Source organism: Mesitornis unicolor, unplaced genomic scaffold (genome assembly GCF_000695765.1).
Source record: "Mesitornis unicolor isolate BGI_N332 unplaced genomic scaffold, ASM69576v1 Scaffold47444, whole genome shotgun sequence".
In the NCBI taxonomy this organism is placed as follows: Eukaryota; Metazoa; Chordata; class Aves; order Mesitornithiformes; family Mesitornithidae; genus Mesitornis; species Mesitornis unicolor.
The window spans coordinates 1-27,653 of record NW_010180295.1 but is presented as its reverse complement, the minus strand read 5'-3'; the positions used below and the strand labels follow the sequence as shown (position 1 = coordinate 27,653).

The 27,653-nt window shown below is 43.1% G+C and overlaps 2 protein-coding genes across 2 annotated transcripts; one reads left to right on the top strand and one right to left on the bottom strand.

Moving 5' to 3' along the window:
* On the top strand, nt 1-23,842 carry GON4L (gon-4-like (C. elegans)). The gene is made up of 29 exons (XM_010183052.1): nt 1-189; nt 1,624-1,698; nt 2,032-2,082; nt 2,465-2,515; nt 3,298-3,393; nt 3,592-3,696; nt 4,517-4,687; nt 5,508-5,700; nt 6,107-6,208; nt 6,874-6,914; nt 7,216-7,319; nt 9,354-9,552; nt 10,478-10,564; nt 10,955-11,126; nt 11,628-11,772; nt 11,983-12,133; nt 12,804-12,920; nt 13,984-15,714; nt 16,315-16,558; nt 17,205-17,386; nt 17,895-18,092; nt 18,648-18,791; nt 19,259-19,402; nt 19,673-19,792; nt 20,067-20,180; nt 20,662-20,869; nt 21,798-22,563; nt 23,009-23,111; nt 23,693-23,842. The coding sequence occupies exons 2-29, from the start codon at nt 1,654-1,656 to the stop codon at nt 23,840-23,842; spliced, it is 5,934 nt and encodes a 1,977-aa protein (XP_010181354.1). The 5' UTR covers nt 1-189; nt 1,624-1,653.
* Nucleotides 23,843-24,504: 662 nt separating this feature from the next.
* On the bottom strand, nt 24,505-27,277 carry MSTO1 (misato 1, mitochondrial distribution and morphology regulator; the record flags this gene model as incomplete). Its single annotated transcript, XM_010183053.1, has 9 exons — nt 24,505-24,743; nt 24,987-25,105; nt 25,227-25,325; nt 25,540-25,724; nt 25,865-25,996; nt 26,434-26,586; nt 26,696-26,830; nt 26,923-27,040; nt 27,142-27,277. Coding segments are annotated over 9 exons (1,316 nt in total), but the record flags the coding sequence as incomplete, so codon positions are not given.
* Nucleotides 27,278-27,653: the final 376 nt, after the last annotated feature.

Genomic DNA, 27,653 nt, shown 5'->3' with positions numbered 1-27,653 from the left:
GGTGGAGAGGATATTGAGAGGAGGAAGAGGAGAAGGAAGGCAACCAAACGGAAGAGGGAAGGGAAAAGTCAAGAAGAAGAGGGATCTTTGTCTTGTGATATCAAGCTAGATGATACCCTTGATCGCACCTTAGAAGATGGAGCCAAACAGCATAACCTGACGGTTGTCAATGTGCGAAACATCCTGCATGTGAGTGTGGAGGGACCGTGACAGGGAACAGAGAAGTGCACAGCTTCTTGGGAAAGTGCAGTCCAGACTTGAGCGTAGTATTGACAGTAACGCTTGGTTTTGTGAGCAAGGAAGAATTGGTAGGCACTCACGTCCTTATCTCTCCTGTAAAAAAGCTATAAAGAGAGAATCGTGGTGCACTTATAAGTTACCTGGACCTAGCTTTGTTTAGTGGGTTTTGATCCCTGACTTCCAATTATTTACAATAGCAGATCAGCCTGGTTTATTGTACTGTAATAGCACTAGCAGAAGTAATTGGGCTAAAATGCGTGCCTCTGGTTCCAGGTGAGGAGATGCAGACTGCGAACTCACAGTTTCTTGCTTTGAGTGAACTGTTTTGTGATACAGTCCTGATGGAATTCTAGTGGTGCTGGCAGAAATGCATTGCTCTTAGTTAATGACCCCAGCTAACCTTTTAGTCCATAACACAATTTCCAGTTGGCAAGAAACGGCAAGAATAACATCTGTGCTGTCACAGCTACGTAGTGAAACTCTAATTCTTCACCTATATTTGGTGTCGATGCCAATTTATCCCACAAGCAGAGTCTAGAGAGCAGTAGTATTCGTTTTCCCACAGGATGAGAAATTATGCATTGGGGTTTTTTTGTTTGTTTGGGTTTTTTGGTGTTTTTCTTCCTCCTGCAGCTAGTGTTGTTCAAATCCAGGTGATCTCAGATATTTTTCCTTTTTGCCATCCCTGTTGCAAACAAACTGGAGACCGCTGTCATTCTTTCAGGCAGATTCACTAGCTGATTTTGTGCAAGAGCCATAAATTAATGCTTTTCTCTGTCACATGGCACTGTGGAAATGCTGTAAATATCTGTCGCCTACATTCCCTGGAACCTTATGGTGGCACTTAAAAAATGGAGTCATAGATACCGGGTCTTTTCTGCCTTCCCCTATTTCTATTAAATATATACAGTGTTTTCTGAAATGATGTAGCACAGTGCTTCAAAGAGTACGTTATTACATACTGTTTCTCCAGAGAATTAGACCCTTACTATTTTGGAAGCCTTTGTGTGCTTAAGGATTTAAGTTTTCTGTGGCTGTTTCATAGCAGCATTTGTCATGTGGCTGGGATTGGCACGTTTTACTGATTGTGTGACGCGAGGGAAGGGAACTGATGTGGGCTTTTGTTTTGACTGTTTTCTTTCCCTCTGCTGGAAATTCATTCCATAGAGCATTCGCAGAGAACACAGTGCAAATGTTTTTATCACTGCTGTGCTTACTTTGTATTTTCTTGTTCTATCACCAAACAGTCATCTTTTACAATAATGACAAAGTATATTGTACACTGAATATTCCTCCATCGTATTTCCAACTAGTTTGTTTTAACCTTAAGTCTGTTTCTTTTTAACAAACAATGTAAAGGATACTTTTTATGTGTTCCCATAGGAAGTGATCACAAATGAGCATGTGGTCGCCATGATGAAAGCAGCCATCAGTGAGACAGAAGATATACCGTTGTTTGTAAGTAAAAAGCTTTTTCAGTTTGGTTTTTCAGTTGTTCCAAATGCATGATACCTGCACCAGTCTTATCTTCTTGGTCCATGATACAGAGAGAATAGGTAGACTAGGCAGTACCATAATGTTCCTTTCATTACTAGAGTTGCCATTAGGGTAAATAATTTGTAAATTATGAAACAGAATCATGAGGGCTTATTTTTGGTGTTACTCTGATCATGTCCAAAAGGTAATGAATTTTAAAAAAGAGAAAAGTCTTGCAATAGAGTTGCTGGAGAAAAGTTTGAAATTAAGGAAAATATCTGAATAGGTTGCTGTTGTCTTGTTTTAAACTCTCAGGAGCCCAAAATGACTCGATCCAAACTGAAGGAAGTTGTGGAGAAAGGAGTGGTAAGTATGTTACCCTCTCCCTACCCAGACGGTTTTGATTGTTGGACCTTCTAAAGCAATTGCAAAGCGTGCTTTTACGTGATTCATTCTTGAATGAAAAAATAAGTTCAAACAATATGAGAGAGAATTTATTTTAGATTAACAGAGTAGAACCAAGTCAGAGTTAGACAATGCAGTGAATTGACAGTATCCATTTTACTGAAGTTGCTGCCTGTAGAGATCATATGGGCAGTTTAGACAGCATTTGTTTTAAGTCTCTTGTTACTTGACTACTTTGGAGAGGAGGGTCTTAAGCTCAAGTACTCATTTGATTTAATACATGGTATAAGCTGTGCAACACTGTGTTTTTTAGAGACAGTTAAAGTGTTTTTGCTATCTTTAGGTGATTCCAACGTGGAATATTTCTCCAATTAAGAAGGCGAACGAGGTGAAGGTAGGTGAACTACTGCTGGGAAATGTGTGATGGTACTAGAGGCGCCCTGCTGAGCAAGGAATCTTTTGGAGGGGCAGAGCAGATGTGTGTCTATTATGTTGGGAGTACCGGTGACCAGGAGCGTTGCGAAGAGGACATGTAAAGCACCGACAAGGCAGTTAACATAGCAGCAGGGTGCAGAGGGCCCAAAAGAGCTGCTTGCAAGGGAAGTGAGGATACTCCATAGGGAGCGGTCTTTTCTTCCGAGTGATCCAGCTTCCTGTGTTGGTACTGCAGCAACCTCTACCTGAATGAAACTCCTGATAGCGAATGCCACTGCACAGGCCTCATGCTGCGAGGGGCTGCTCCCTGGGACTGTTTTGTACGTTTTGGGACTGCCTGGAAACACGGATTGGATCTTTTTCCTTTTTCTTCCAGAGGTCCAAAAGATTTGCTAGGTGGAGGCAGGATTCAGCAGTGTAGCAGGAGTGAATGGCCATTTGAGTACTAGAAATATGTCTTTGAGATAGTGTCTGCTCGTGCAACGTTTCCGTCATACAAACACTAAATTATTGTGCCCATTCTTGCACCTTTTCAAACCACTTACTTGGTCTTACCAATCTTACTTTAGTAATTTCTTTGGTTTCTTGAGCCTTTTTCAGTAGTCTCCTTCCTTTCTGAGCTTCTGGGTATTTTCTCAGTTAGAAATCTTTGATGTGATAGTTCACCATTAAAATGCAGCTCTTTATCGTGCCTGTAAGTAAGAAGTAAGAAGTTGTCACCTTCCTTCTGTTCTGTTGCAGCCTCCTCAGTTTGTGGACATTCCTCTTGAGGAAGATGATTCATCTGATGAGGAATACCAGCCTGATGATGAGGATGAGGATGAGACTGCAGAAGAGGTAAATTCAACTTGTACGAAGATCTGTTCTGTTCAGGATGGAGTTGTCTGCAACTGTTTTGAGGCAACAGAATGCTCTCTTTACTGTAACACATGAAAACTTGTATTATTCATTAGGCTAAAAAGGTGTCTTTGGAATATTAGTTGAAGCAGTGTTTGTTTGTGGCATGATTGTTTGATTGCATCTTTTGCACTGCAGAGCTTACTGGAAAGTGATGTAGAGAGCACTGCTTCTTCTCCTCGAGGAGCAAAACGGTCTAGGACAAGGCGATCATCTGATGAAGAGGGAGGGACGCTCTGCGAGGTAAACTTGCAAGAGAGTTCTTGCTTTCTTTAGAAACAGTTTTCAGTCATTGCTCCTAATTAATGCAAAAGCAAAGATACATATTATTGCTTAAAGTTGTGGGGATGTTACAGTTGCTCTGTGGCTTTAGGGTCTCGCTGCAAATGGTTCCTGCATAAGTAGTGAAGTGCAAACCTTGCAGAAAAAGCTTAGTCCAAGATAAACACGAGTACTTAAAAAAGGAATGGCCTTGGAAAAAATTAGCTCTTCTTCAGATAATTATTATTTTTCTGATTATTTTAGAAACGGGTGCAGGAGAATTGCTTTCTGTGCTCGACTTAGGAGGAGAAAGTGATTTTGATAAAAGCATAAAGATATTTGTGGTGACGGCATGCACTGTCGAATCAGTAGAAGGGCTATGTGCAGTGTGACAAGAGCTGAGTGTCAGCAGACAAGAATGAGAAAGCAACTGTGAGAACTAACCACTGACACTGGAGTCGGAGGAAGAGCATTAATGTATTTGTATTTCCATGTTCTACTCACCATGGGTTTGTTTTTGAGAGGGTTGGGAGTGTGCCACAACTACTGCTGTTCTGGTTTATCAGCTCTAGTAATGTCGAGACTGATACTCTGGTCTTCTAAGTGTGTCCTTTCCTGCAAGTCTTTTGAATAGTAAATTTATTTGTACTTTGTGAAAATGGGAGTGTAATATGAGGAATCCATTTGCTTCTGTGAAGTGTTTCTCTCATTTCTGTTGTGCCAGACTCTGGTCAGACAGGAAAGGAGACTTATTCTGTCCTTGGAAATTTATGTTCTAAATAACAAAGGCCTTTTTAATTAGATGGAGAAGGTTACTACACCTGTTGTTAGACATATTAGTGCTGAAGTAGTTCCTATGGGACCTCCACCGCCTCCTAAACCAAAGCAAAACAAAGACAGCACATTCATGGAGAAGCTGCATGCAGTGGATGAAGAACTGGCTTCAAGCCCAGTATGCATGGATTCTTACCAGGTACCATTTTTGGGGATGCTGTAATAGAGTGCTTTTAGTTTGAGTAAAATTTGTTAGAAAGGAGAGAGCTTTCTGGTGTTTTCTGCGTTCTGCTCTCCTTTTATAACTTTAAATAGTAAGTTGAATCTCCATAGCATGTAGGGTGCTGGCTCTGTGAGAGAACAGAGGTAGCTGTTAGTAAAGCATTGCTAGCGAGGTATACTTTTAGTTTCTTGTATCATAACTACACTTACTATTTATGCTCTAAGTCTTTCACTGCCATTGTTTTCACTGTTAAATGTAATTCTGTGACATTTACGTAACTAATAAAAATAGTTTTCCTTCTGAAAAATACACCGTTGGGTTGTGGTTTGCAGGCAAGTATACCATTAACACCTGAGGAAGCTCGGTTGTTAAGAGAACCACTGTTTCATATTAATAATGAGAACAATATTACTGATCTGTGTTACTGTGCAAGAGTGAGGAGTCATGAACAAACATGCCTGTGCTGCTGCTCAAGATTAATTTCAGATAGTGAAGAGGACAAACGGAGTAAAACATATGGGAAATAATGAAAAATTGCAAGTGGAGATCGCTTCTGCAGTAGCAGATAAGAGTTCAGCGTGAGATAAATGAATAATAATATACTTACAATCAACAGTTTAATAGAGTCATGAAAGTTCAGATTTCTTGGACTACTGACAGAAATGATCCGTCGTGGCAGGAATCTAATACTTTTGACATTTGGACTTTGTTTGGCTTTGGGGTGAAAGCCTGGCTGCTGGAGAAACTGAGGAAAGCAGAGACTTTAATTCTGTTGTGCTTTTCCGTCACCTTTTAGTCTCTGGAGGACAGCCTCATTGCCTTCCGAACCCGATCGAAGAGACCACTGAAGGATGTTCCTCTTGGTCAGCTGGAGGCTGAGCTCCGAGCCCCAGATATCACACCTGATATGTATGATCCTAATACTGCAGATGATGAAGAATGGAAACGATGGCTTGGAGGACTCATGAACGACGATGTGGAGAATGAAGGTATATGACAGATATGGTGGTGGTGGTCACTGGAAGTGGGGCTGAATCTGAAAGCCTGGAGCTTTTTCTTTCTATTTATACATGATGTTCTTGGCTGCAGCCATTATCTTGTTTAGTAATGTGTGTATTTTGCATGCCATCAGCTTTCTTCTGAAGGCAAATTTAAATTCTGCTTCACTCTTTCTAAATTTAGCTGAAACTTGAGTCACAGAATAAATCCAGCTTTTCTAAATGGAAATGGCTACAAATAAGGATGCTTCCATAAAAGGGAAACTACAATTAATTTCAAGCGGTAATCCTAGCCCTTTTTGTGCCAGGTCAGGCAGTAAACGGAAGTGCTCCTGCTCCTGGCCACTGATTGGTCTTGGAGCAGGGTAATGACGTTTCAAAACATGCTTCTTATTAGATGAAGCAGATGATGACGATGACCCTGAATACAACTTCCTAGAAGATCTGGATGAACCAGATACAGAGGACTTCAGAAATGATCGTGCTGTGAGAATTACGAGTGAGTCCTTTAGGAATCCCACCCCCTTTCTTGTTAGGATTAGTAATAAATTTTGAAATGTGAGTGTTTTGTTGCAAAGATTTTTGTGATGTAGGCTAATATGAAAAAATGTGTGTACTGATTTGAATAGAATTTCTATGCAAAGCTGGCTTTCTGTGAATGCATGGCAGGATCTAGCCAGAGCTGCTGTGCTATCAGATGCAACTTTACTCCATAGCAAAGACTGAAGAATAATACTAATGTGATAGTACAGTCTTTTATAAAGTTTCAGCCAGTTCAGAATTGGATGTTTGCCTCATGACTTGAGTGTAATTAAATTTTCTCCAACTCCTTATAGTCTTCGAGTTAGTTTTATGAACATGCTGCTTTTCATCTTCTCCATAAAGCACGCTTGGTTTAGGTCTTATTACAGGTTAACGTAACTTAAAATTTAATTCTGAAAATTATTATATTTTTGAATCTGAACAGTCTCAGCTGAAGTTTTTTTGGGGCTTAGCATTAAAAAGGGGTATAGTATCAGGGAGCTTTCCTTCTTGGTCTTCTCTTTGCAAGAGGAGTGTTTCCCTTTGCAGGAGAGATTCCTTAAATGACTTGATACTGTGACAGGATTGCTCAGCGTTTTTTGTAGAAGGAATCTTCATACTTCTTTGTAATTTTACTTGCAGAAAAGGAAGTGAACGAACTGATGGAGGAGCTGTTTGAGACAGTAAGTGATAGGTTGGGTATTGTGCTGAGGAATAGATCTTTCTCAGATCTGACATGAAATCTCTAAGGCCGTAGAGGGGTGGTCCTGTAAGATGCTTAGTGTTGACTGTATGCAAAGGGCCCTACCATAAAGTGTAATTTTTAGCCTTGGGAAGGAACATATATAGGAATGTCCATAAGTCCCTGTAGAAATGAATGTCTGTGCTATGTCGTGATCATCATGAGCTTTATTGGCTAAAGACGGTGATGAGTCTACTGCTTGAGTTTTCTATTCCTGACTCTTGCTACACGTTTGCTGTCAGTTTCAGGACGAGATGGGTTTCTCAAACATGGAGGATGAGGGTCCAGAAGATGAAGATAATGTTACAGAGCCACGGCCAAATTTCAATACACCGCAAGCACTTAGGTAGGATCACTTCATTGTGGTTGTAAAATTTAAAAAAATAACTCTGTTATGGTAAAGAGCTTATGGTAACCCGCAGCTGCACCGTGCCATCCACCAAAGAGATAATGCCTTTTCAGCACAGGCCACTGTCTTCAAAACTCTGAGCCATTTTTATTTGTGAGACTGGAGAATTAACTTGAATTTACCATCTGATTGTGATTCATCTGAAGAAGATTACAACAACAGTGAAAGTGTAACTGCTCGCTTTATTAGAGCAATTCGTGTGGAAAAAGTGCTTCACTACTGCTAAGTGACTTACTTCAGCTGTTAAACTAATGGTAGCCAGTGGAGCAGGATACTGCATGGCTGATGATGGTACTTCAAAGCAGGGGGTAGAGAAACGGTGGCTACTGGGGTGTTGCTGCATGTGATCAAACCTATGTAGGACCTGTGCGAAGAAGGTCCCAACCTCAAAGTGATGGCCACTCTGGCTGTCGTTGTTCATGTGCTTTACACTGCGGTGGCGGGTGTAGTGTTCTGAAATAACTTCAGAGAAACAATAGTTTTCTTGCCTTCTTAAAAATACTGTTATTGTTAAGGGGAGGGGTAAGGTTTGCTTTCAGCCCTTATGTTTTTTTGATGGCTTGAGGATCTGGTTTGACCAAGTGTGTCACATTATCTGCTAAGTAGATAGCTTAGACATAATGCTGGCCTTTTCTAAGAAAAAAGACTGCTTAAGAGAGCTGAGGCCTAGGTCTGAAACCACTATGAAGTTTGAAAATTGACTTTTGATGATTTTTGGTATGTGTTATACTTGAAGCACTGCCTTGAAGAGGAAAGAGTCTAAAGCGTTTCTTTCTAGGTAATGATACCGCCCTAATTAACCAGTTACAGAAACTGTGGTGTGAGTGGTGTCTCCTTGTTTATGGGGCAGATCAGCTCAAGATCAAGCTGTATCTGTTTGGGAAAGGAGCTAAAGCAAAGGCTGGAGTTTCTTGACACTCTTCTCTGGGGTGAGCGATACCAGAGGGGAGCGCAACAATTCTTAAACCAGCTACAGACTAAAAGCAGGGAAACTTTATGCTGTCTTATTGTGAGTATGCGTTTGTCTTTGGTAACAGCTACTTGTATTTCTTTTCCTTTGGTCGGCAGTTCAATTGTTTCTTCCCCTGATTTATCTGTATGCAGGATTCTTAAGGGTTTTTTATGGCAAAATACCCATTTGTTAGGTTTATTGCTGTTTTTTATGATACCCTTGCATTAGGAGCATCGTAGAACAACTCATAACTGACTCCAGGCCTATTACAGAAATGGAGCTGGTAACTAGCAGAAATCAGAATATTAACCAGTGCAGCTAAAGTAAATAAAACTCTGCCATAAGGTAGGGGATAGTTGAAGCTGTTTTTGAAAGGACTGTAATATATACATCCTCTTTTCTGCTACAGGAGTAGCTCTTACTACAGTATCAGCAGATGTCTATTTTTTAATTTTTTTTTAATTATTTTTTTTAAGTAACAGCAATTCAAGTCAATGTGTGATCTTTCTGGAGACCCTCGGGGTAAAATGCCACCCATAATACCTTGGGCTCAGACCTTGCCTGATGATATAAGTTAAATAGGATTGGTTCTAATATATTCTGAGTTATTTTAGATCCTGACTGCTATTGAGAGTCTCTGAGCGCTTGAGTGGAACACGCATAGGATGTGATTGGGGATGGTAGACAAGACTGTTAACTGTCCTTGGAATAAACACCTGAAGCATTGCATCCCAGAAATACCACAGTGCTGTGGTAGATGTGAAAAATTTTGTATAAACCAACTGTATAAATAACTCTTGCTTTTTCAACTTGCAGTATACTGTCAAAGTTTTGAGTAGTACAGGGATGACAGTTCTTGAACTGTGCATCCCAGATGCAGAGTAAAATTTTCTGAATAAATGTGCATGGTTCTTAAATTATGCACTTATTATCACAGAACGTTAGGGATTGGAGGGGACCTCAAAAGATCATCTAGTCCAATCCCCCAATTATATTTTGGTCTCCCTGATCCCAAACAGATTCGAAGAGCCTCTGGCCAATTTATTGAATGAACAACACCGGACCGTGAAGGAACAACTTGAGCAGTTGAGAATGAAAAAGTCCTCAATCAAGCCACCACAAGAGATAGAAAAATCAAAACCTCAAAATGAGAAGCCTCTCCAGAGCCTTGTTCTGGACAGTGCACAAAGAAAGAGGCTCCAGCAGCAAATGCAGCAGGTAATAAAATGTTATCTGGTCTGACCTAATGAGTATTTGCTGTATACTGTGGGGAGCGGGGAAAGCCAATGGTACAGCAAGCACTTTGGTGTACTCCCTTAAAGAAGTTAGTTGAAAAAGTGACATTTGAAGCTGGAGCTTTAATAGGTGATATTTACATGCCTGATTCCACCCTGAAAGACAATTAGAGATGAATGTGCAAAGTAGAGCTTATTTCTTGGCGTATGTATTGTTCTCATGTGCGATAGCTGCCTTGGCCATGTTTGAATTCTGACTGTGATCTGTCAGAATCCTCTGTTTTCACCAACTTCTTTATTACCTTCTGAGAACGTTACTCCTGATGTAGTTTAGATTCTTTTATTCCTCCTCCTGCCACACAAAACTGTAGCAGTTCAGTTTGAACGTTTTAAAGGCTGTCAGCAGCATAGATGAGAAGCTTTACTTAGAGGGTCTTTTTTTTTTCCATGTTCATACAAAGTTCAAGAGGGCTTCTCAAAGCTTAAAACTTACTGCTTATGGGGAGTTTTGGTAGCTGAAGTAATTGTTTCTGGAGAAATACTTAAGTATTTGATTAGAAAAAAAATATCCTTTCTGTATTGATCGTTATGGTATGAAACTTTAGCAGAAAAGCTAGGAAGCTGCCTTGAGACTTAAATAGGTTGTGTTCAAATCCATGTTATAACATTTCCTGCTAGTGGATATTGAAGTTTCCCCTCAGTTTTCTGTTAATTAAAGTTGTTTGGTTTTTTTTTCCTGGTGTTTTTTTTTTTGTTTGGGTTTGTTTTGTCAGAATGTGATTTTTGGGGATGTTCAGGAGATATTTCTTGTGCCTCTATAATTATGCTTTCCAGTTTCTTGCATTTCTGATATGCTGAAAAAACAAAACCAAACCAAACCCAACTTTTGTCTGATTTTATTCTTCAAGCATGTTCAGCTTCTGACTCAAATCCATCTTCTCGCAAGTTCCAACCCTGCTTTAACTTCAGAGGCCAGTACTACCAGGATGTTTTTGGTGAGGATACATCTAAAATCAGAGCTACGTTAATTTTAATGATTGCTGGTCACTGGACATATTTAGAGAGCTTAACTTATTTAATTGATCTCATTAAATTGAGAGAGACTACTCCTCAGTAACAGTAGCCTACTGTGAACATGCTCAGTACTTGGAGAAGTAACTCACGTTATACTGGCTTATAACAGTGCTTTGAATTATCACGTCTTTGTATTTTGTTATAGTTTTCTTGGAAATACAGCAAACAAAAGTTTAAAAAATGCAGCTTCTGTAATTAGTGAACATTCTGTGATCTTGAAAGGTTCTGGAAAGATGGGGAATTAAAAAAAAAAACACAACCCAAATTTCCTTGCCTGTCACAGCATCAGCTCTTAATTTTTGCCTTTGCAGAGTGAGCTTGGTAACTTTGCTCGAAGCTCTACACTCCTTCGTCAGTCGTTCAGCCCTAAGTTTCAAACAATGTTCCAGCCGTGTAATTTGAAGGGAGCACTGCAGCTCATTGAAGATTTTCATGCCCAAGTCCAAGTTGACTGGAGCCCTCGCAAAGCTGTGAAGAAGAGTGGTATGTACTCGAAGGGACACGAGGTGGGAAAGCATTTACAGTGGGAGTTATTTTGTGCTGTGCACCCTCCCACTAAGATACGGTTCAGACTGCTGTTTGGAATAACTTTTTTAAATTTTTTTATTTTGTGAGGTATTTTTAGGTAAAACCATCCACTCTGTGGACTGCCTTTTGCTCCTTAAACTTGCAACAACAGTAAAGCGTGCTTTATGAGCTGTTGACTTTTTGGACATCATAATCCTGCCATTTATTGTTCTGAAGATGATGTTTTGAGCTGCTTTTTCATTGTAGAGCAAAAGATGGAAGGGGGAAGTAATTTTACTTTTCGCTGATGTAAATTTAAGGGCAAAATCTAGGAAATATGCAAATTCTAAAAACCAGAGAGAAAGTCTCTCTCTTTGCAGTGAAGGGAGTAAAAGAAACAGTGTTTTCAAGAAGTCAGTGGTGAAAAACATTATTTGTCCATGTATGTCTGTACTTATCTGTTAATTCTTTTCACAGCCAGTGAATTTCCATGTTTGCCCAAGCAAGTGGCATGGATTTTGGCAACAAGGAGAGTCTTCATGTATCCAGAGTTACTGCCAATATGTTCCTTGAAAGCAAAACCTCCTCGGGACAAGATTATCTTCACCAAGGCAGAGGACAAGTAGGTGCTTGGAATTGCTGAGTAAAATGCTTACAAATGAGACTTCTTCGTTAAGGAGAATTTTTAGGATGCAGACTTTCGGGATATCTGTGTATTGTCCAGCAGCACATCCAGATAGCAATCTGCTGTATGGTTTAAAAGACTTTTTTTCTCTTTTTTCTCCTTTTTTTTTTGTTTTCTTTCCTCTCTCCTCTTTTCTTCCTCTTCCAGTTTATTAGCTTTAGGTTTGAAACATTTTGAAGGGACAGAGTTTCCAAAGCCTTTGATCAGCAAGTATCTCTTGCCAACAAAAACTGCCCACCAGCTTACAGTACGAATCAAGAATCTCAATATGAATCGAGCCCCTGATAACATCATCAGAGTAAGTGATGCATTCAGAATATGGTTTGATGATTTTCAGATTTGTCTGACTGGCTGGTGTTTGTTTTACAAGATGTGCTGTTTGTTCCAAGGACCGTTTTGTATATGTGCTGACGCTTTGTTAAAAGGAAATGTCATCTGTTTATTAGCAATGAGGATTTCTTCAGAAAGACCTTTTTCCTCTGTACTTTGCAAGTACTTCTATTACTATTTTGACTCTTTAGAGCCCAGAACTTGCAGACAGTCCTAGTACCACTATGGCTTCAGTAATCCTGACAAATTCATACAAATGAACTTTGAGTAGTGAAGCTTAAACAAAAGTGCTGTCTCCAGTCAAGCTGAAAGTCCAGCTGGCCAAATGCCTGTCCCACAAGCTAAAGGCCACTGCTGAAGAGAGTGTAAGAACCAGAAACACTTAAAGCAAGGATGCTGCTAGAACTGCATGCTGTGCTTCAAGAGAGACCAAGATGGCAGTGAGCTCTTTTTCAGCCTTTATTATTCTTTTTTCATGTTCTGTGGGTAGTACCTTATTAAAACGGTAGTGATGAGAACTGCTTAATGCACATTAACACTTTTACAGAGCACAGTCCTTATCCCGCATGCTAGCAGTTTCTGGACAGGTATTCTGACCACAGTCATCTTGTCTCACGTTCTCTCCTGTCTCCACACAGTACTACAAGAAGACAAAACAGTTGCCCATTCTGTTCAAGTGCTGTGAGGAAATCCAGCCTAATGAGTGGAAGCCACCTGTGGAAAGAGAAGAACATCGCCTGCCGTTTTGGCTAAAGGTAGTCTCTGCTGTTCTTCATCCAGCATAGGGATTTTTTTTGTTCTTCTTGTTTGGTTGATTTCTCTTGGGTTTGGATTTGTTGTTGTTGTTGTTTTGTCTTTTTTTTTCTTTCTTTACTGTGTAGGTGCAGAGTGAGTTGTTCAGTGAGCCTACAGCTCTGAAGTCAAAAGGTAGTCTGATGGTACTGCATGGGAGCCTGTGTTATCCTGAGTCTAGCTAGTAAACGTAGCAAGCACAGCAGTGCTTGGCAACCTGAATATTACACACAGCTCTTGGTGCTTTTCTGCCCAGCTGCAGTACATGATTGAAGTTATCGTGGACATAGTGTTTGTTGTCACATTCTTGTTTTGCTGCATGGGTGCATTTCTAATGGCTCTGGTTTGATGTGTTGATTTTATTTGGCTTTGTTAATTTGTTAATCGACATGGTCTGACCCCTGTCACATGGTTAGCAGTGTTGCCTTCTTTCCCACTGTATTACAGACATGAGAGAGAGCATGTTCTTCCCCCTTAAAACCTCAGTTTCTAAGAGGAAAGAAGAAATTGGGGGTTTTGGGTGGATAATTTTTTTTTAATCTGCAGTGTAGCTGTTATTTTCGTTATCCCCAAGTGTCTTACACTTTGTGAGGATTCTTTCTCTGAGATTCTTTGTACAAGGAAGACTGAGTTGGAGGCATAGTGACTGTGCCTGCAAGTCAGTCAAGGAGGACTGTGTCTGAGGAAAGAATTGCACTCTGATGCCATAAAATCCAGTTCTTTTAATCACCCATTGTATTTCACTGTTATAGTGGAGCTTCCTTACAACAAAACCTTGTGTTTACTGATGCAGCTTTTATAAAGTAATTCAGTTATGTTGTTTCTTTCAGGCTCTCAGATTCTTTTGAAGGCTATGGAGTAAAACCCATGAATACAAGTTAAAGTAATATACAGTGGTATTAAACAATTAGAAACTGCTTTGCTTTTAGAAGCAAGTTGCTGTCTGTCACATTCTGTGGTGCTGTTTGAAGGTGGTAATAGAGGAATAGTCCATGGACTGGACTGATAAACTCTTGTTCCCTTTAGGCCAGCTTGCCTTCCATTCAGAGGGAATTGAAGCAATTAGCAGAAGATGCCAGGGAGATGCCAGGTTCACCTGATGCAGAATCTGTCTTTCTGGGAACAGGAAAGGAACCTTCAGACACAGAATATCATGAAAAATACCCTCTACTCATGCCAAAGGGACTAGTACTGACCTTAAAGCCCCTTGCCAATCGATTCTCTAGAAGAGCATGGAGAAGGCAGAGGTCTTCAGCTCTGAAGCCTGTCCTCATTCGACCAAGTCCTTGTCTGCAGCCCACTTCCAGCACTATTAACATCCAGAAGACACTGAAGCTGTCCCAGTCAGAAGCTCCTCCCAGCAAAGTTATGGTTCAGATTCCTCGGCTAATCCAGCCAGCTGCAGTTATGCAGACAGTGCCAGGAGTGCAGCCTTTGAACATTCCAGCAGTGGTAGGAAGTGGGGATGGCCTGGAATTTCAGAATGTGCTCCCTGCTTTGCATTCGGATTCCAGACAAGCTTTCTCAGCTGCTGTACCACCAGCTCTAGTGTCCTCGCATCCAGTAACTTTTCAGCCAAAACTGGTGTTGCCAGCTTTGTCCGGAGCAAAAATACGCAAACCTTGTGTTCGTAAGGGATACCAAAAGAAAAGAGGGACAAAATCTGCCCCTCTGATAAAGACATCACCTTCAATTCAGCCATCTCCTGTCATCCTTACTGTACCTGCTACCACAGTGAAAGTGGTTAATATAGGCAATGGTTGCAACGTGATTCAGCCCATAAATACAACAGTTGGTAGAGGCACGCAGGCTATTCCAGTTACAACTTTATTGGTAAATCCATCCACTTTCCCGTGTCCCTTAAATCAGCCTCTGGTGACTTCTTCAATCCCTTCGTTGATAGTCTCTCCTAACCCTGTTGGTCTTTCTACGTCATCTATTGGTGAGAATGAAGAACAGCTGAATCTGGTTCCTTCCTGCCCTGCTGGAAACAACAAAAATGCCTATCCCACGATGGAACCCAAGGTTGAACCCCCAGAGTCGTATGTTTCATGCGCCACTCTCTCCCCCAAGAGGGAGTGTAGTACCAATCCTGGCGCTTCAGATAATCAGGAAAAGGTAAACAAGAGTGACTGCTGTAGCTGGGCACTGGTAGGAGAAGAAAACGCTTCAGAGCCATTGTCTGTGGACCTTTTGCCTCCTTTAGAAGATCCAGATGAGGCGGTGAAAATTGAGCCTGAAGGTTCAAATGATGCTACCAGGGAAGTAAATCCAGTGCAGAAGAGGGATCTCTTATGTGCTGAAGTGAAGGAGGAATTCATGCTGGGTCTTGGCCAGGAGCTGAACATGGAGGCCGTGTATTCATGTTCAAATGACCTGAAAGAAACTAAAAAGGAACATACTTTATGTGATGAGAAAGGAGAAGAAGAACGACGGGCTTTGCAGTCATCTCCCCGTGGTGAGCAGCAGATCGATGCAGGGGTTGCTGCTGGACCACAGGTAAGCAGTGAGTCTCCAAAGAGCCTTTCATTTGCAGCAGATGTTGAGGCAGAATTCAGTAGTCCACTGGGAAGACCAGAGGATTCATCCAGTATAGATGGACAGTCCGTTGGGACACCAGCTGACCCTGAAGCTGGAGGAGAGAGAGAAGGACAAGAAGAAGAGGAAGAAGATGACTTTGATGATTTTACACAAGATGAGGATGAAGAAATGTCATCAGCCTCAGAAGAATCTATTCTTTCAGTGCCAGAACTTCAGGTAAAAGAAAACAAAACTTTAAAAAAACTTGCTAATGGCAAATATTGGTGTCCTGAAACACCCTGACGGGGTCAGGCCAAGTCACAATTTGAATCCAATTGGAAAGCTGGACTGTTAACTATATAACTGCATGGTATTGTGCTGTTTTACAGAGACGTTGAACGCCACATTTTTCTGAGAATATTTTTAAGTCTAAGCTAAAGCAGTATCTTGCAAATGTGCAAGTTTTAATTCTGCTGAGTTGTAAGGACTTCCTCAACTGAGGCTGTTCTTTTCAAAGAAATACTTTTAAGTGAAAATTACTTTCCAGGTCACTGTTCCAGCAACTCTTTAAGAACTAAGATGATCATTAAGGAATCCTTTCTAACTTAAGGTCTTTATAAGTGGCAGCTTCTAAAATTTGATTTTGTATGTAATACAAAAATAGGCGGTTCTGGTTGTTGTTGAATTCCATCCCTTCAGTAGAACCCTCTAGTTGGTCAGGTGTTGATCTGTGAGATTGGCTGTTAGAATTATGATGGAGTGAGCTAGTTGCTGAATGATGTTAAAACAAGCACTAAAATAAAACAATGTGAGGTTTTGTTGTTGTTGCTTTCTAAGGAGACAATGGAAAAACTTACTTGGCTTGCAACAGAGAGACGTTTAAGCCAAGAAGGAGATTCTGAAGAAGAGAATTCCCAGGAAGAGAACTCTGAGCCTGAGGAAGAGGAGGAGGAGGAAGGAGAAGGAATAGAGAGTTTACAGAAAGATGATGAAATATGTGGAGATGTATCAGAGGAACCTAAATCTACCCGCACGTTGACAAAGATGGCTCCGCAGGTGGAAGCCCACAGAATGCCAACAGGTAAGGTCTGTGGGTTTCTTTTGACACAGGGCATGGGGAAATAGAGCTGCTCTCTGCATTAAAAGCAAACCCATGGGAAACTGCGTCTGGCTTTAATTTCAGTTAGAATATCTGAGCTCAGTGATGCTTTCCATCTGGAAATGAAATTTATCAACAGTCACAGTTCTGTAAAAACAGTTCTTACCACAGAAGCCTTTGTGCATGTGAACCAAGTGTCTTCAGTCCATTGTAACGCATTTATGCCTCAGAAATTTGCAGACAGGAGATTTGTGGTTTGTGTCAGTATTAAATAGTCGTCTCTTTGCTAGGTTGGACTTTGTGTTAAAAGGTCGTGTTGGGGAAAAATAAAATTATACCTTAACAGAATGTAGACTGCTAGCTGAGTAACAGCTAGTATGGGTTTGTTGCTGTATCTAGAGGTTTGTCACATCAGATGCTATAAACAGCCAATTTAAAATGAGTTATCCAGCCTGACTAATGAAAAGTGTATTGCTCATACTCTTACAGGAGAGCGTAAACAGCTGACTCACCACTAACTCTGAAAACCTACTTTTCTATTGCAATATTGATCTGGAAGAGTAGTTGTCTGCTAGCCCAGGGAATGTATGAGAAGTGCCTGTGCAACACGCTTTGTGCCCCTTCACAGGAGAAAACATGAAAGCCCCTGGGAAGAGCAGGAGCTCCCACAGAACCAGAAATAAGAGGGGACGGGCTCGTGCCAGCAAAGATACCTCAAAGCTGCTGCTCTTGTATGATGAAGACATCCTGGAGAGAGATCCCCTGCGGGAACAGAAGGATCTGGCATTTGCACAAGCCTACCTGACCAGGGTAAGCCAGACCAGTGCATGACCCAGAGATAGGAACATTGGACACTTTGAGTCCTCTAACACAGCTCAGGCCTCAGCCATGTAACTGCCAGTTCTGTCTGGTTGGGAAGGAGTCATGGTTCTCCATGGCACCACGTATGATGGTCCTTTACTTACTAAACGGTCTTTATGTTGAGCTGTGAGTTTTCTTGCTTTTGCTCTTCCTCTTCCCTCTGCTCTCCTGCTTGGAGGAGGCAGGGAGTGAGTGAGTGGCTGGAGGGATCCTCAGCTGCTGGCAGCAGTCAATCCACAACACTGGGCCTCTAATTTCAGAATTTCTTATCTTGGGTTTTGTTCCCTTCTCTCTTGTGAGCAGTTCAAATTTTATCTTTGAGGAAGAGACTCAGTTGGCTCATCAAAACTGGAAGCACTGTGTAAACACTGAGTAGCAAGAGATCAAAGATTTCTGAATTAACTTGTTTTCTTCCTGGATGTTATGTAGTGCTGTAAAGGTGTGTTGCTCTTTCCAGGTGCGCGAAGCCTTGCAGCACATTCCTGGAAAGTACGAAGACTTTCTTCGCGTTATCTACGAGTTTGAGATTGGCACAGACAAGCGAACAGCTGTGGATCTCTATTCCACTTTACAGAAACTGTTGCATGACTGGCCACAGTTACTCACAGATTTTGCTGCCTTTCTTTTACCAGAACAAGCTTTGGAGTGTGGACTGGTAGGTAGAATGAAAGGAGGAGACCAAATTTTAAGCAATTTGAATACTTGTGGGAGTGAAAGAATAAGGAACTCTTCCTAGAGCAAGAAAGGTAAACAGCTGGTAAATTACTTGCTTGCCTTGCTGTTTTGTTTAGAAGTCTAGTATTTGTTTTAAGTCTCATACCAAGTATTTACTGTGGAGAATCAACCTTTCCCAGTGACACTGCAGAACCTGACTGCAGAGAGAGTGTGCAGACACAGCAAGTGGAATGGTTCCCTTGTCTCACAAATCAGCCTTTGGCTTTGTAAGACTGAGGTCTTCATCTGTTGCCTTCTTCCTGTGTTTCCCTATCTTATGTGTATATAGCTGAAGCAAAACTTTATAGTTCACATTAAGTATTGATTATGCCAAGCATTGTTTCTCTTCCTCCACCTCTTCCGAGTTTTACAACGGGTGTCAGTACAAATGGAAAATAAATAGCAAGGCAGGCATTTTATGGCTTGCTTAAGCCAACTAGAGATGCTTGAAAATGTATTCTTGAACATGAGGGGTGAATCTTTTTCTTCTGGTCAGTTTGAGGAGCAGCAAGCATTTGAAAAAAGCCGGAAGTTCCTCAGGCAGCTGGAGATTTGTTTTGCTGAAAATCCTGCCCACCATCAAAAGATCATCAAAGTTCTGCAGAGTTGTGCAGATTGCCTGCCCCAGGAGATTGCAGAGGTAATCGGCCATCCAGGTACCTCCTTTGCTCAGAATGCAATTAGCTGGCCTGCTGCCCTGGTCCCGTGTGCTGCTCTCTGACACCACAAGAGTTGAGCAAGTGCCATCTCTCTCTGGGGTGTAGTAGAGAACTGAAGCTGCCTCTTCAAGAGGGTTTACAATTAGCTGGCCTGTGTGAGTCTCCCCTCTCCTACCTCCACCTTGCTTTTACTGCTGTGCAGGTGAAATTTTAGCTTAGTGCCTCCTGCAGAGCTTGCCTAGAATTTTGGAGGGATATTTCTGTGCCAGTTTTATAGCTGGATGTGGAATGATCTCAAAATATTCATGTAGTAGTTTCAATGCAAGCATGAACTTCTGTTGGAGGCCTAATAAGCCTTGATGTTCCACTTGCTTTGGGAAATCCCTCTGAGAAGAATGTGACGACACGGAATGAAACACTGATTTTTCTTTGGATTTCTCTCTTTCAGCTGAAGACCCAAATGTGGCAGCTGTTGAAAGGGCACGACCACTTGCAGGATGAGTTCTCTGTTTTCTTTGATCATTTACGGCCCTCAGCCAGCCGCATGGGAGATTTTGAGGAGATCAACTGGACAGAAGAGAAGGAATACGAGGTGCAGCAATCTTTCCCCAGGACCAGAAAAGATACAAGCAGAGATAGTAGACTTGTTTGAACTTGGACTGAAATTGAGCCTGCATTTCCAGAGTGGGGGAACCAGCAGGGTGGGATAGTCATTGGTAGCATCTGTGTGTCTTCTAATGTAATTGAACTTGTCTTGTCCTGGAACTGAGCTCAACATTCAGAAATTCATGGGGAAAATTAAGTTTGTTTTGCTGAAGAGCTATCGCAATAGAGCAGTTTTTGTATGTTTCTTTTTTTGTAGTTTGATGGGTTTGAAGAGGTGTCTTTGCCAGATGTAGAAGAGGAGGATGAACCGCCCAAGATGCACGCAGCCTCAAAAAATAAGAAGCGGAAAGATATCGGAGGCCAGAACAATGACAAGGTGGGCCTGGGGTATCTCACTAGACCACGTATCTGGACTCTGAGCAAACGCATGCCCATGAGGATAAATGTGTCGTAGAGAGACATGACAACAGACTAAAAAGACTTAAAGAAATGTTTTCATTGTGCTTTGCTTGCTAGCAGTATAATTGCTTTAGTTTTCTGTGTGCGCAGAGCCACCCACCCCCTCCTGGCTCCCTGTGGGGTTCAGCTTGCCCTGCCTCTCATCTTCCTGTACCGTGCGCGTTTGTCAGCTGGAGTCTGTCTGTTTGCAGGAGGTCGAGTGGGTAGATGGGATGAAGGAATGCTCATGTTCCTGCCATGAAGGGAGTAGCGATCTCAAGCTAAAGAAAAGCAAAAGGAGGACCTGCAGCCATTGTAGCAGTAAGGTTAGTTGATAGGCCAAGTCATTGGAGCGGTGAGTGGAAGGTCCAGCCCTGCCAAGAGTCCCCTCGTTGTGGTGATCTGTCCAGCCACAGGCTTCGCGTCCCCAAAATCGTGTGTTGAAGGAGAAAGTAAATCAAAAGGTGACGAGCCGTGTCTCTCTGTTGGGAGCTCGGACTGCACTACCTGGCTGTCCCCTGTCTATCTCCTGCTCACTTTCTACTGCCCCTCATTGCTATGCTAAATAGTGCTAATTTTGATACTGAGTTAAAATAAGCTTTTTTTTAGTGGAGGATGCTTGTGTGGCCACTATGTGGAAAGATCTACCTGTTCATAATAAAAAAGATTCAGCTTTCTAAATGCAAACATGCTGCCAAACTGAAGCCTTTGTTCGGGTCAAGGAACACTGTGGAAGCAAAGGCCGAGGTGTTAGGTTCAGGTTGGTATACCACATCTGTAATTGCGTGCCTGTATATTGATTTCCAGGTGTGTGAAAACAAATTTTATAAACATAAAGATTCTCAAGAGCTGACTGCAAGCCTTGTTCAACAAGAGTCGAGTCCTCGGCGTGAAGGTAAGGATTCTGGAGCATCTAAGGAACCTGCAGAAGAAAGCCGGGAGAACAGGGATGAGGGAGAGGAGGTCCAGAGCAGAACTAAAACCGTGTCCAGGAAAGCGGACTCTTTGGCTTCAGGTATGTGGCAGCCTTGTGTGCAGACAGGTCTGTCATCCATCTCCGAACTGGTTCACACAAGAGAAAACGGGTGTAGGACTTTCTAATGCAAATTTGTGGAGATAATGAGAACTTCTAATAACTTTTTTCATTTTTTCCTTGTGTTCGTTCACTCTGGATGCTCTAAACATGCATATATCCAGAGCATTCCCTTTAAATAAATAAATAGATAGATAGATAGATAGATAAAAGCTTTCTTAACTAGGGAAATGTTTTCCCCATTTCAGAATGGTTGGTCCATTTAAGCTTCTCTTGATAGCATACTGATCTGATTCCCAGTACTACCAGTCCATGATTCTGGTTCTTTCCAGTTTTCATTTTAGCACAGCAATTCAAAATTGCCATCTCTCTCATCTTCCTTTAAATGATTTCCCTCGTGGTGCTTGTTTCTCCTTCAGTCTTCAAGAGTAAATGTGATTACTGCAGGATAAACAACCTGCGGTAGAGATCTCTTCCTTCTTTTAGTAACCATGTCTCAGTTAATGCTACTATTGCAGGCAATGCATAGGTTAAATATAGTGGTTTAAATGCAATGCAACCTGATGTCTAGGTCATAGCGGTTCTCTAAGTAGGGCACCAAGAGCAGCAACGCCTGTTTCACTTGAGAATTTTGTTCTGGGCAGCGCACTTAAGCTTTCTCATGTGTTCATCACTTTTTAACACGGCAGCTGGTTGCAGAGGAGAAAATTGACTGCAGAGTGCCTTCTTTGAGGTACAGGATGAGTAAACTGCAGGTATAATTACACAGCTGCTCTCAGACTCTGTTTTCATTTACAGCATTATGTTCTAGAATAACAAAAAAAAATTAAAAAATTTCTTAAAGGAAATGAAGCCTCTGGAAGCTTTTCTTACCAGCACCTAGTCTAAACTTGTTTGGGTTTCTTACCAGGATCTCACCTGGAAGAAAGGATTGTCTCTGGCAGACACACGTCTTCAGAAAAAGCTGTAGCGCCTGATAGCCAGGTTCAGGAGTCGGGTGCCAGTGCTGCTGTGAATACCTCGAAGGACAGCGACTCTTCTGTCGCTGGCCCCAGATGGACTCATCTACAAAAAGCTACTCTAAAACTACCTCAAGAAACCAAAGACTGCCCTTGCACTGCGGGAGCTGAGAGTGAGGGACTACAGCAGCAGCACCAAGGAAACGCAGATGCTTCCCCTGGGCGGAGCAGAGATCTGCTGCCATCTGCTGCTACAGTGAAAGGTTTAACAGCACCCAGTGCCTCTTCAAGGAAGAGTTTATGTCAGACTGATGGGCTTCCTTCCGATTCATCAGATGAACTCGCTGTCTTTGGTCACAATTCAAAATTAGGTGTGAAACAATTTGAGGGACCACCTTTGCCTCTGGAAGGAGAGCCTGAAGCAAAGCAGGGTTGGATAACACCGGGTAGAAAACCAACACTGAGCCCTGATAATGACAATGTGGAAGCAAATCGTGTGCGCTGCACTGGAAGCTCTCCTGAAAGCAGATTAAAGCCAGATGCAAACAACTGCGTCCAGGTGTGTCAGCATTCTGAGCAGCCCGAATTCAAAGCGGCTGCTGCCTCCCTGGGGCAAAAGGAAGAGGAGCAGCAACAGCAGCGAGTGACAGAAGCAACCGTGTGCGCTAAGAACAGCAAAGTCAGCTCAACTGGGGAGAAGGTTGTCCTCTGGACCAGGTACCTCTGCCAGAACTGCATCTTGCATCCTTTGTGTATTCAGTATTTGGCTTCAGCTTTCACGTTACAGAGTATCCTTTATTTTCATTTTGTTATTCCTGTTTTCTGCTGTCTTCTGCCCCTCCCTTTCAGTGCTCCTGCCTTGCTTCCTTGAACCACAGACGGTCCTATGAGAAGTGCTGACTGCTCTTGGCAGTGTCATTACTGCAGTACTTCACGCTGGGGAAGATTTTATTTCCTCCTTCAAAAAAGCTTTAGAACAGGCTAAACGCAGCTCTGCTTAGTGGTCTGTCTTGTGCGTGGTGATGGCAGTGAAAGAAAAAGCCACGGGGCCTGCTCTGTGGTGCCTGTCCTGTCCTGGCCGCAGCCCTCTCAGGCTCCTGGTGGCTGCAGGGTGGCTGTGCTTGTTTTTGGCTGCTTTCACAACTCTTGTACTGCTTTCTAGGGAGGCTGACAGAGTCATCCTCACCACCTGTCAGGAGAAGGGGGCCCATCTGGAAACCTTCCACGCCATCTCGCAGAAACTGGGCAACAAGACTGCCAGTGAGGTGAGCGGTCAGCCTGGAACGCTTGCACCTGCTACGGTGGATGGGGAAAGGGGGAGGAAAGGAAGGGAAGGTGGAGGTTGGCTGTGGTATTAGTCTCCCAAACTTGACTTTAATGTGATGTTGCATCAGAGAAAAATAATCCAAATTTGCAAGTAAAAAAGAACAAAACCGAAACAAACTCATCTGTTCTAGTGGAGCCAAAAATGGTGACTGCCAGAGTCCTTTTTACAACATTACCATTTATATTCTGTCCTTGTACTTGGTACCAGAGTTGTTTCAGGGACTGCTGCCTGGGTCTTCAGCTTTCTACTCACATACAAGGAATTTGTCGAGTTTTGTCTCGCCCTTCCCCACACCACTGCCTCGGAATCTTCCCATACTGCCAGTTTTTACCTGCAAATCAGCAGAACAACCCCGTGCCCTTCCATTTCTTTTGCCCTTTGTGATTGAATCTCGCACAAAATGTGATTTTTTGGGTTGGTTTTTTTTTTTTAACATAAGCACCAACACCCTGAACTTTGCAATATGAAGTTTCCATTTCGTACCACCTTTTATGTGACTGGGTCTCCCTTGTTCCTCAGGTATCCCACAGGTTCAGAGAACTGATGAAGCTGTTTCATACGTCCTGTGACGGGAGCTCTGAAGATGAGGAGGATGCAACTAGCACCAGTAACACAGACCAGTTGTCGGATAAAGATCTTCTGCTGTCTGAGGAAGAACCCGATGACTGAGGCTTTTTGGGGCTGATAAGCTACTGACTGCATCAGGAGCGTTGTTTGTCACTTTGCTGCTAGACTGGTGCTGTGGATAAAGGAGCAACATTTGCGCAGGTACTTTGGGCAGTACCTCACTTTCCTGTTACACTTCTGACAAGCTGCGCTTCTCCATCGGTATCAAACTAAAGGAACGAAGAAAGTTGTTAGGGTGGTAACATCCTCTAAAACCTACATGGGAAGCTTCATCAGCAAAGTCAGTCTGCGGTGAAGACTGGGCCACCAGCCTTTGAAAAGAACATGTAAATACTGTATCATAAGATGTCTGTTTATGACTTTGAGTTTTCCCCTTGTGTTGATTGTACAAGGGGGAGTTACAATCTGAATTCTGTATTTATTGTGTGGTCTTATTTTAACAGAGCAAACTCACTTTGCAAAGTTTTTTAAAAAAAAAAAACACCCACCAAAAAACCCCACCAAACCAAACCAGCCCCAAAAAGCAGCTCCGCTCCTTTACAACACAACTGCAAGTAGCTGGACCCCTTCAGCCAGCCTTTGTAACAGGATTTTGCTGAAATGAAGAGGAAGTAGCAGTTGGGCCATCTTTAAAGCCATTCCTTTTATTTTGAAAGTGGTCTTAAAGATATTCTTATTTCCCCTGTCCTAGTAATAGAGATGAGTTAGTCTGAATCTGCTTCATCTTCAGATTCATCTGCCTCAGACCCCGTGTCATAGCACTGTGACAGAGTTCTCAGCTCCTCTAAGGCCTCCTGGAAGTCATCCTGCTCAACGCCAGCAGAGAAGAAGCTGGCCAGCCGACGCGTGTTGGGTTTCTGCAGGTCCCTGTACAAGCTGTAGAGGAGCGTGTGCAGAACTGGTGAGGACTGCAGGGCTGCCAGGACAGGGATGCTTTCAACAGCTGCAGGGAAAAAACACTGTAAATGCTCCAGGCAGAACTTGTTTCCCTACCCTGTTCTACTTTACAAGCCCTTGTTTTACTTGAGTGGCTCAGCACTCCTAACTTTCTGCCCAACAAGCACTCGAGTGGTGGGTTGTTTTGGGGGTGGGTTGGTTGGTAAAACAGTTCTTTTACCTTTGTTAGACCCTATTGCCCCACGTGATCTACTTCTGTTGCAAAGTACGTTTAAGGGGTGGTTGTTACCTGCTGCCAAGGAACTGGGAGGTTCATCCAGGAGGAAGCCTTGTCTGGTCAGAAGAGGAGAAAAAAACTGGGGGTACGGAGGTAGGGTGTTACAGGGCTGCGCAAGCACGTGGGAGGTGCTGTAAGGAAGGTGAATAAAGAAGGTGAATGTAGTTATTCAAAACTCTGCCTTCAGTTTCCAGTTTGTGTTCCCTGTTCTTAAAAAAATGATAGTAAAAAAAGTAAACTACTGTGACCAACCTCAATGCCCCAGGAAACAGAGTGTGCAAGTAACGCTGCAGAACCTGCTCCGTGCTCTCACAAGTATGCAGTGGAGAAGCGGGCTGCTTTCCGGGACAGCTGCAGCAAAGAAAACAGATTCCTGGTTTTCCAGCTGAAAACACTGGTGACTCCGCTGCTTTTTAGCTGTAATGCTACAAAACTGTCCAGATCACAAGACGCCCCCCCACCCCTCCACCATTCAGCTGACTTCACAGGAGCGTGACCGACTTCTCTAAGAAATTGGTGTGTGCCGGAGTTCTGAAGGGAGCAACACCGCTCAAACGCCAGTTACCTGACGTGACTTCCTTTGCGAATTCCTCGTAGCACAACAGACTGAGCAAAACAGGGGCCAGCCTTTTGCTCCCTACATGAAGACAGAAGCTGCCAGGGCACGTCCTGCTGGTAGGCACATAAAGCATCGGGGAGCGAGGAGCCGCGCAGGGCAGGAAAGGGAACAGATGCCCACGCAGCCACCACCTACGAGCCAGAGAGGGGGTGACAAATGATCTGGAACGTGCTCCCCACGGCCCGTGTGCACGGACGGCTGTGACAGCACCAGCTCTCGCCTACAGCCGTGGCTCGGGCGGGTGTGAGGATGCTGCTCCCTCTGCCCTCACCTTTCGCCCGGAGAAGTTCAGTGTCTCAGCAAGGTGCATCATGGAGCCCCGAGAGGAACGGAGCCGGTACGGAGCAGTGAGGGTGTCGAGTGCTGCCGCCAAGATCGCGCTGCTGTGGTAGTTAAGGGATGCCTATGGAGGGAGACAGTGGGAACAGTTACAGCAGTTGAAGATCAGTCAAGGGCCAGATGAGTTCGTGTATTTAACTTAAACATATGGTAAATTGCGCTCTTATGTATAGGTTGCGTTTGCTTCCTTAGCAATAGCTTCTTAGTGCTCAGACAAGGCTGGAGTTTTGTACTCCTCGTGAACAATAATGCAGCAAAGCACTTTTTTCAGTGCTGAAGCTGAATGCAGTATGCCAACAAAAACTACAAAAAAAGGAAGTGTGTTAATATTTTTAAGAGGACAAAAAAAAAAAGATGGGAAAGCAGGAAAAAGTCTTTCCTGCTTAGCTGAACACCATCATGAAAAAGCACTGCTGAAACTACATAGCTGCAGAAAACACTCAGGAGTGATAAATCTGAAACACATGAAAGCCAGCCAAGGTAGGTGTTGTTTCTACATACATCATAGCTGATATACGGAAATGTAACAGGAGGCTGTGGCTTGATTCCTAAACTCCCACTGAGCGACAGGGGGCAAAGGAGCGAGCTGTGACGGGAAAGATGGACAATTCCTAGGGCTGTGTTCATCAATCTGCAAAAATTCTTCCGAGAATCCTGGGGGAAAGAAATCCAACATTTGAATCTTAAAGATGCAAATTAGAAATGGTCTCATCTCGCTGGGGCATGAAGTGCTACCTGTTCCTGTTTTTTTCTGTTTACTTACTCCCACGTTGCTCGTGGCTGGAGTCAAGCCCCAGGTCAGGATTCCTTTTCCCGAATACTCATCGTACAGCAGCTCTGTCACCTTGGCACCAACTCCAGAGAATCCATTGTGTAGGTCACAGAGGACTTGAAATCCCTGTGTAAAATGATGGCAGCATCTGAGGTTTTACTTTATTTTGAACGGGAAGTTTCTTGAGAGAGAAGGGGTTTTGGACTAAGCTGTCAAACCTGTAGATAATCGCACTCTTCAACGTAGAAGTGCAACCGATCTTCCAGCTCCTCTATGCAGCCAGGATCCTGCAGAAGAGTTTCGCCTTGCCCGAAGGCTTCTAGACAATCACAGTCCCTAAGGGAAAAAAAGGATGGGGGAAAAGCTTATTTTATACCCTCTTAATTCTTAAAGGCACAACTAAGATCCTGTTCTGGACCACAAATTCTAGGACATACCCATCGTGCATGTACTGATGGATGACATAGATGCTCTTGGGATGCAAGTGCACGTTGAGGTAATCGGACCAGACCTGCACGCTGCCGCCTGGGTAAACTTCCTGGGAAACTGTGAGTCGCGACGGGGCAGATGTGCCTGAAACGAGAGAGGGGAAGAGCGAAGGACTTTTCAAGTGAGGTCTCCTTGAATAAAGAAAACAAAAACAAGCTTTTTATCTTGTCTTGCTGCTCTCTGAGCCATCCCGCTGTAGGCAGAGCTCCCACCCCACAATTTTCCTCGCCCTCCCTCGCTGTCACGTTGCCCAGCATCAGCCACGCTTGTTCCACCTTTCTGGAACTCTGCGATCCCAGGAATTAAACTAAGGCCACCAGGTCAGTGTGAACTGAGCAAAACCCAAGTAGCAGACGGAGAGCACGCACACCTCGACCCGCTGCGCTGGACAGTCCCGATCCGCCAGAGGAAGCGTCGTCCTGAGGAGGAGCCGGGAGCGCCGGTTACCGCACGGCACAAG

Excerpts from the sequence above, each read along its gene's own strand:
- GON4L (XM_010183052.1), top strand. The coding sequence starts at position 1,654 with ATGATGAAAGCAGCCATCAGTGAGACAGAAGATATACCGTTGTTT. Across the intron at positions 12,134-12,803 it reads CCCCTGATAACATCATCAGA|TACTACAAGAAGACAAAACA; the intron begins GTAAGTGATGCA and ends GTCTCCACACAG. Across the intron at positions 12,921-13,983 it reads GCCTGCCGTTTTGGCTAAAG|GCCAGCTTGCCTTCCATTCA; the intron begins GTAGTCTCTGCT and ends TGTTCCCTTTAG.